Source organism: Arachis stenosperma, chromosome 2, assembly GCF_014773155.1.
Source record: "Arachis stenosperma cultivar V10309 chromosome 2, arast.V10309.gnm1.PFL2, whole genome shotgun sequence".
In the NCBI taxonomy this organism is placed as follows: Eukaryota; Viridiplantae; Streptophyta; class Magnoliopsida; order Fabales; family Fabaceae; genus Arachis; species Arachis stenosperma.
The window spans coordinates 74,204,180-74,213,228 of NC_080378.1; the positions used below are offsets into that span (position 1 = coordinate 74,204,180).

At 43.2% G+C, this 9,049-nt stretch overlaps 2 protein-coding genes across 2 annotated transcripts; both read left to right on the top strand.

Moving 5' to 3' along the window:
• Positions 1-3,745: 3,745 nt before the first annotated feature.
• On the top strand, positions 3,746-4,723 carry LOC130963017 (uncharacterized). Its single transcript, XM_057889169.1, has one exon. The coding sequence runs from the start codon at positions 3,746-3,748 to the stop codon at positions 4,721-4,723; it is 978 nt and encodes a 325-aa protein (XP_057745152.1).
• A 1,580-nt stretch (positions 4,724-6,303) lies between these two features.
• On the top strand, positions 6,304-7,650 carry LOC130963018 (uncharacterized). The gene has a single exon (XM_057889170.1). It carries the CDS (start codon positions 6,304-6,306, stop codon positions 7,648-7,650), a length of 1,347 nt encoding a protein of 448 aa, XP_057745153.1.
• The last annotated feature ends 1,399 nt before the right edge of the window (positions 7,651-9,049 follow it).

Genomic DNA, 9,049 nt, shown 5'->3' on the forward strand with positions numbered 1-9,049 from the left:
CAAAAAAACATTTAATTCATGTGCATAGTTGTTAAAAAGTACACACTTCATTATTTTTTATGTCAAATAAAATATTTAATGTTAAATATTTTTTATAAAAAATAAATAAAAAATAATTACAACTAAAAAAGTAGTTACCAATAAAATAATATCAAATTATATATATATTACATTTTAAAATTTAAAAATTAACAATAAAATTAAAGCGTCAAACACAATTTAAAAAAAAATAAATACTATTAATAAAAAACGTTCCTTTGTTTAAAAAACGTTGTCTTTGAATAAAAAGACTTGTTACCTATTAATAATATTAATAAAAATATTCATAATAAAATAAGTTAAAATAACAATTTAAAGAAATGAGAACATCAAAATTTTTAGATTTATAAAAATAAATATATGATTATTCATCATCAATTTCTAATTCAATAACAGTGGACTTGGTAGATTTGTTATCTTTGTCAAGAGTCCTCTTACTCTCAATTCCAGCAAGATATCCAACAACATCTAAAATGATTTAAATAAAAAAAATTGTTGTCAATAAATTTGTTAAAAAAACACAGCCGAAATTATCAATAAAATAAATAAATTTATAAATAAATTATACTTTTTCTAAAACAATAAACTTACCAACTAAGTAGGTGTAATCATACTCAGGAATATTGAGAGTGTCAAAACTCACAAAATTAAATCCATATTGTGAGATACTTGACGATTCTGGAAGTCTATATATGCACATCGGTACATTGGTTTAAATTAACCACATATACTCGTGATGTGCTTGAAGTTACCCTCGTTGAGTCCATCACCAAAATATCTTGTTTGGTAAGATGTTCCTTCCTTTAACAAATTCACGAATCGAGACACAAGAACCCTCTTAACTGTGTATTTTTTCCTCCCTAGAATTGATAAACAAAAATCAAAGAAAAATTAGATGGGGATAAACAAACAAATTTAAAATATAAATAATATTTTTAAAATAAAATAAAAAATATTAGTAGAAAACTCACGTCTTGATCGAGCCAAACCATCTCAATTGAGTATGGCAATGAAAAATGTTCATAATTTGGTAGTGTCCATAACTGTATCACTCGTATATATACACACAAATTGTCGATTGTATGATTGATTTCTGCGATTTTGTGAATACCAGCCATTGGAATAAGTAGAGAAATTTTAGATTTTGGATGTATGTAAAGAAAGGGATTGGTATACTTTAATTGTGGTGCTACACATTTTTCATAACTTATACTTTTATAGTTGACTCATAGCTAAAATTTTTTAAATTTGATTGACTTTAATTTAAATTAAATTTGTAGATAAAATAAATAAATATATTAACAATTTTTAAAATTCTAAATTAACGTAAATATATTTAAATTTACGTATGTAACTGTAATTTTTGAAAAAAAATCTATAAAAATTTAAAAAATAGTGTTAAAAAGAATCAACAAATTTTTAAAAAATAGTGTTAAAATTTAAAAAATAAAAACATAAATAAAATAATTTAAAATTTAAAAAATAATAACTTAAGTACAAAAATCTAATATTTAAAAAATAACAACCTAAATAAAATAATTTAAAATTTAAAAATTAATAACCTAAATAAAATAATTTAAAATTTAAAAAATAACAACCTAAGTATAACAACCCAAACAAATAATTTAAAATTTGAAAATAACAACCTCAATAAATAATAATTTATAATTTACAATTTATAAATATAAATCTAAATTTCTAGTGACGACACCTAAGCAAATAAACTTCTAGATTTAACGTATGAGCGCCACGTCAACAAATGAACTCCCATTTGTATTACTATAAAGATAAAGATAAAGATAAAGATAAAAATAAAGATAAAGATAAAGATAAAGATTATATTAATTTAAATTTGAGTGTAGCATACTAAAAATAAAAAATATAATGTACTATCTTAGCTAAAGTTTACTTGTGTAAACTTTTATATTTTGAAAATAAACTAAAAATTTAATTTTAATGTATAGTTAAAATAATTTTATACATATATTTAATTATATAATATTATATTAATAAAAATAATATTTTTTTATATTAATCAATAATTTAAAAAAACTGACGTAATTATACAATAGTATAAAATATTTGATATTGTCAATGTACTGGATCTGGGCTGGTCTGTTGGCCTGGGTCCCGTCCAAAAAAATAGATCCTACAAACACTCCCACTTGTCCACTTTGCTTTGGGTTTATTGTTTTTGGACGGTCATTTGTCAAAATGTTTCTTTCTTGAGTTGTGGCAGTAGGGCAATAAAACCCAAGTTAATTTAATCAGGGCCCATAAAACCTTAGCGAGTAGCCCTAGATTGCTTATTAGTTATTAGGATTGCTCCTCGAAATCATTTCACGGTTTAATTAACATGTTTTAAAGACACTTTATTTTATCAAGCTGCATTAGTCTAGTAATTAAGTTCGTTGGGATAGTTTTATAAATTATTTTTTGTTTAATTTTTAATTTATAAAAATATATATTATTAATGTATAGTATAATTTTTAAAATTAAATTACAATTTTTTAAAAAGTTATTTTAATACTTATAGAGAAGTTAAAAAAAATAACTTCTCTTATAATAAAATTTTTTTATTATTCTTTTCTTAAAATAAATAATTTTAAAATTAAAAATCAAACACAAAATAATTTATTTATAAGTTACTTTTAATATAAGTGTTTATTGTTTAAACTATTTTTTAAAATAAAATTAATTAAGCTGCTTATCCAAATTAGCCTTTAATTTATTAGTCAACTTAAATAAATGTCATTCAAAATAATAAAATAATAAAATATAGAATTAATTTTGTTACGGCTTGGCCCAAAATATATACGGATCAACCCGACCCCTTGAGACTCCGACCCGAGCGGTTGGGTACTCCGCACCTGCCATGATGCCTGGACACGCGTCCTCACCAGCCCCCCAACACAGCTGTGAGGAAGCTTCGAGGAAAGTGGGCCCATCCCCTCAGGGCCCACCTCTGACACAGTATAAATGGGGAAGGACCTGCCCTTCTCCCAGGGTACGTCACACGCTCCACCTAACCCACTTTCTCACCTGCACACTAACTGACTAGAGCGTCGGAGTGTCTTTGCAGGTGACACCCCCTCCTTCCACAACGAGAGCTCGGCTACCCGGTAGACCAGACCCAAGCACGACCGTGACCGAAGCGTTTCCAATTCCACCTATTCCACCCGAACCGTCCGGTACCCGAACAACTGAACATTGGCGCCGTCTGTGGGGACGCCTAAATGGACGTCGTGCCGGGCCCCGGAGACCAAGGCCGAGGAGCCGGAGCAGAGGGGGCAGCCTCCGTCGCCTCGCTAAGAGGACGGCGAAGGTCCCCCCGACAACGCACTGAACCACACACAAGGACGCGACCCTTCGAGGGAACTGGCGGCGACAGCGCCATAATAATGCAGGAGCTACGCCATAGGGTCTAGAACCTGGAACGGCAGCTGGCCGACCAGGAGCACGACCGACGAACCACTGATCCTAGCTACTCCCCATCTCCTGAAAGCCAAGAGAGAGACTCCCACCGAAGTCGTCTACGACGCACCTCGCATCCCAAACGGAAGCGGAGAGCACTCGTGAAGAGTCACCCATCCCGAGAAGACGAAATGACATAATCATCTACTCCCGAGGCAAGGAAACGCGCTACACGGGACGAGGTCGCAAAGACGAGGAAGAGAGGTCCGAGAGGACACGACGACCCGTGATAATGGGCGCCACCCCATTCCATCGATCCATCCTCGAAGTCCAGTTGCCGAAGCACTTCGATAAACCGACGGACATGAGGTACGATGGAACTCAAGACCCTCTGGAACACCTCACAGCCTTCGAAGCTAGGATGAATCTGGAGGGAGTAGGGGACGAGGTGAGATGCCGAGCCTTCCCGGTGACTCTAGCAGGATCCGCGATCAGATGGTTTAACGGCCTCCCGCAGGGGTCCATCCATGGGTTTTCGGACATCAGCCGTGCCTTCCTAGCCCAATTCACAACACGAATAGCAAAGGCAAAGCACCCGACCAACCTTCTGGGGATAACCCAGAGACAGGGAGAGCCGACCAGAAAATACCTGGACCGGTTCAACGACGAATGCTTGGAAATTGACGGCCTAACCGATTCGGTGGCCAGCCTTTGTCTGACGAACGGCCTCCTCAACGAGGACTTTCGAAAGCACCTTACCACGAAACCAGTTTGGACGATGCACGAGATCCAAACAGTAGCCAAAGAGTACATCAATGACGAGGAAGTCAGCCAAGTCGTGGCTGCCAATAAACGGCACTCCGGCTATAATCTACCTAGGCAGCAAGGAAACGGGGAAAGACAAAAAGAACAAGCCAGGGAAGGAGCGCCGAACAAGGCACCCAGGCCATTCCCCCGGGTCGGGAAATTCACCAACTACACTCCGCTCACTCTTCCCATCATGGAAGTTTATCAGCAAATTGCCGAGAAAGGAATTCTGCCGAAGCCCCGACCACTCAAGGACCGTACGGGGGGAAGCAAGAACTTTTACTGTGACTATCACAAGGGCTACGGTCACCAAACACAGGACTGTTTTGACCTGAAAGATGCACTGGAACAAGCGATAAGGGAGGGTAAATTAACAGAATTCTCCCATCTCATAAGGGAGCCGAGGAGGCGTCATCGCGACCAAGACGAAGAAGGCAAAGCCCGGTCGGCAAAGCGGCGATAAGAGCCGGAAGACAGAGATCACGGTCTCACCGTGATAAACGTAGTGACAGCCAAAAACGCCGCGCCAAGGTCGCGATCGGCGCACAAGAAAGATGCTAAGGTCTTGGCGGTTTCCTCCTCGCTGGCGCGAAGCTCTAAGAAGCCCCCTTCCATCTCTTTCGGACCGGAAGACCAGTGGTTCGACGAGGCCCCTGAAAACCCACCCATGGTCATTACGGCCAGAGTGGGAACCGGTCTCGTCAAACGAATCCATGTCGACACGGGGGCAGACTCGAACATCATGTTCCGCAACGTGTTTGACGCATTGGGGCTAAGGGACGCCGACCTGTCGACTCACCAGCACGGGGTCATTGGGTTGGGCGACCACTTCATCAAGCCAGATGGAGTAATATCCCTGCCGATTTCAGTGGGACAGGCCCAAGGCCGGAGATCGGCGATGGCTAAATTCGTGATTCTCCGAGATTCCACGGCCTATAACATCATTTTGGGGAGAAAGATAATTAACGATGTTGAAGCAATAATCAGCACAAAACTACTAGTCATGAAGTTTGTTACCGACGACGGATCTATAGGGTCCATAAGGGGAGACCTGGAAACGGTAGTCGCTTGCGACAACGCCAGCCTCTCCCTAAGGAAGAAATCCAAAGAGGCGTCAGGGGTGTTCCTGGCTGACTTGGACGCCAGGGTTGACGACAAGCCCAGATCGGAACTGGAGGGGGACCTGGAGAAGTTCAGGGTCGGGGACACGGAAGACAAGTTCACGTTTGTCAATAGAAACCTTCCCCAAGAATTGAAGGAACCCTTGGTGGAAATGATCAGGGCCAATGTGGACTTGTTCGCCTGGATGCCGGCCGACATGCCGGGCATAGACCCCAAAGTCATGTCGCATCACCTGGCTGTCAAAACGGAAGCCCGCCTGGTGGCTCAGAGGAGGAGAAAGATGTCACGCAAAAGGGCGGAGGAGGTGGCCAGGCAGACGGCCAGCCTCCTTGAAGTGGGCTTTATACGGGAACTAGACTACTCGACCTGGCTCTCGAACGTAGTTCTAGTAAAAAAGCACAACGGCAAATGGAGAATGTGCGTAGACTACTCCGACCTCAACAAGGCATGCCCTAAGGACTGCTTCCCCCTCCCCAACATAGATGCGCTCGTCGACGCGGCGGCAGGCTACCGGTACCTGAGCTTCATGGATGCCTACTTCGGCTACAACCAGATACCGATGCACCGGCCCGACGAGGCTAAAACAGCATTTATAACGCCAGGAGGAACCTTCTGCTACAGGGTAATGCCTTTCGGCCTAAAAAATGCGGGAGCAACATACCAAAGACTGATGAATAAAATATTTGACAACCTCATAGGCAAAACAGTAGAGGTTTATGTAGATGACATCCTCGCGAAGACTGCGCGACCCAATGACCTCCTGAATGACCTGAGAAGTGTATTCGCGTCTCTCCGACAACACGGTATGAGGCTTAATCCCATGAAGTGTGCCTCGCCATGGAAGCCGGGAAGTTCCTAGGATTCATGATAACCCAAAGGGGGGTAGAAGCCAACCCTGAGAAATGCCAAGCAATACTCCAAATGAAGAGTCTGGGTTGTGTCAAGGACGTCCAAAGATTGGCAGGTCGACTAACCTCGTTATCCCGTTTCCTCGGAGCCTCGGCAACAAGGGCCCTACCCTTCTTTAACCTCATGAGGAAAGGGATAGCGTTCGAATGGACGCCCGCATGCGAGGAAGCTTTCAAGCACTTCAAGGAAATCCTAGCGACGCCCCCCGTACTCGGAAAGCCAAAGGCCGGAGAGCCGTTATACTTGTACCTCGCCATAACAGGAGAAGCCCTGACCGCGGTCTTGATACGAGAAGAAGAAAGGGCTCAGCAGCCGGTCTATTTCGTGAGCAGAGCCCTACAAGGGGCGGAACTTAGGTACAGCAAACTGGAAAAGCTAGCTCTGGCACTCTTGACCACCTCGAGGAGGTTAAAACAATACTTCCAAGGCCACCAGATAGTCGTGAGGACGGACCAAGGAATCCGGCAAGTACTCCAGAAACCCGATTTGGCGGGAAGAATGATGACTTGGTCCATCGAACTCTACCAATACGACATACGGTACGAGCCCCGACAAGCGATCAAGGCGCAAGCAATGGCAGATTTTTTGGTTGAAGTAACGGGAGAACCAACCGAAGAAACGGGCACACGGTGGAGGCTCCATGTGGATGGGGCCTCCAATCAGACATCCGGGGGCGCCGGGATCATCCTAGAGAGCCCGGCCGGGGTCGTGTACGAGCAGTCGATCAAGTTTGAATTCCCCGTTTCGAACAACCAAGCAGAATACGAAGCCCTTATAGGAGGCTTAACCCTAGCAACGGAGGTCGGAGCGACAAGGTTGGAAATATGCAGCGATTCACAGGTTGTCACCTCCCAACTGAACGGGAGCTACCAAGCCAGGGACTCGCTACTACAAAAGTACTTGGAGAAAGTCAAGGATTTGAGCCGGAAGTTTGAGGAAGTCACGATCCACCACGTTCCGAGGGAAAGGAACACACGGGCAGACCTCCTATCGAAGTTGGCTAGCACCAAACCGGGAGAGGGTAACCGATCTCTCATCCAAGGAATGATGAAGGAGCCGGCAATCACCTTGCACCTCTCAAAGCTAAACCCCTCATGGTTGGACCCCATCACGGACTTCTTAGAAAAAGATAAACTTCCCGACAATGAAAAAGATGCCAAGAAGCTGAGAAGGGAAGCAACCAGATATGCAATCATCCAGGGTCAGTTGTTCAGGAAAGGATTCAACCAGTCCCTACTGAAATGCCTGCACCCCGACCAAACGGACTACGTCCTCAGGAAAGTCCATGAAGGGTGCTGCGGCTATCACATAGGAGGCAAAGCCCTGGCGAGAAAATTAATCCGGGCAGGGTACTATTAGCCATCAATGATGGCAGACTCGAAGGAATTCGTTAGGAAGTGTGTCAAATGCCAAGAAAACGCCAATTTCCATAGAGCGCCGACTTCCGAGCTAAGCCTGCTAACGTCTTCCCGGCCATTCTCACAATGGGGAGTCAACCTCTTAGGGCCCTTCCCGGTTGGCCCCGGACAAGTCAAGTACCTCATAGTCGCTATTGACTACTACACCAAATGGATAGAGACCGAGCCGCTGGCCAGCATATCCTCGTCCAATTGCAGGAAATTCATGTGGAGGCAAGTGATAACACGGTTCGGTATCCCGGAAGCCGTCTTCTCGGACAACGGAACACAGTTCACCGACAAGAAATTCACAGAGTTCCTCACCGGCCTGGGAATAAAACAGAGGTTCTCCTCGGTGGAACACCCCCAAACAAACGGACAGGTCGAGTCCGCAAACAAGATCATCCTGCTAGGACTTAAGAAGCGGCTGGACAATAAGAAGGGTGCTTGGGCCGACGAGCTCGCCTCGGTCCTCTGGTCCTACCGTACAACCGAGCAATCTTCTACTAAGGAGACCCCCTTTCGACTAACGTACGGGCTAGATGCGGTAATACGTGTGGAAATTGGGGAACCGAGCCAACGACTACTTCTGAAGGGAGTAGAGGAAGCTGTAGAGAAGGACCTGATAGATGAAGCCAGGGAGATGGCCCACTTGGCTGAAACAGCGTTAAAGCAAAGAATGGCCCTGCGCTACAACACCAAAGCACTCAAAAGAAAGTTTGAAGCAAACGACCTCGTCCTAAGGTGCAACGACGTCGGCCTGCCGACCCCGGGAGAGGGCAAACTGGCAGCAAACTGGGAAGGACCCTACAGAGTCAAAGAGGTGATCGGCAAGGGCGCATACAAGCTGGAAAAACTCAATGGCAAAGAGATCCCGAGGACATGGAACGCAGATAACTTAAGAAGGTTTTACTCCTAAGTCACTTACTTTGTAACAACACCTCAATACCTTTGTTACAGTGATAAGATTTGCTTAGTTACCAATTGCTATGCTTGTCTATACTTTTGTTATTTCATGTTTACTTTCTCTTAAGCGACCACCGTGCAAACGAGGATACACGGCCTCGGGGCTGATCACCCCGGGAGCCCCCTAGGCCAAGGACATAATAAACGGCCATAACAAGAAAAAACGCGACCACAAATAAATGCCGACTTAACGGTAAAGGCGAGTAAACCAACGGACATTGAAATAAAACAAGCAAATCAAACGTACGCGCGAACAAACCGGCAAACCCACTAACGGGCACAAAAAGTTTCGATCCGAACAACGGTTCTACAAAAAGTTCAAAATTACAAATATCATTTCTTCGGCATGTCGACAACCTTCCCATCCTTGATGGTTTTGAAGACGCCAATTGCCG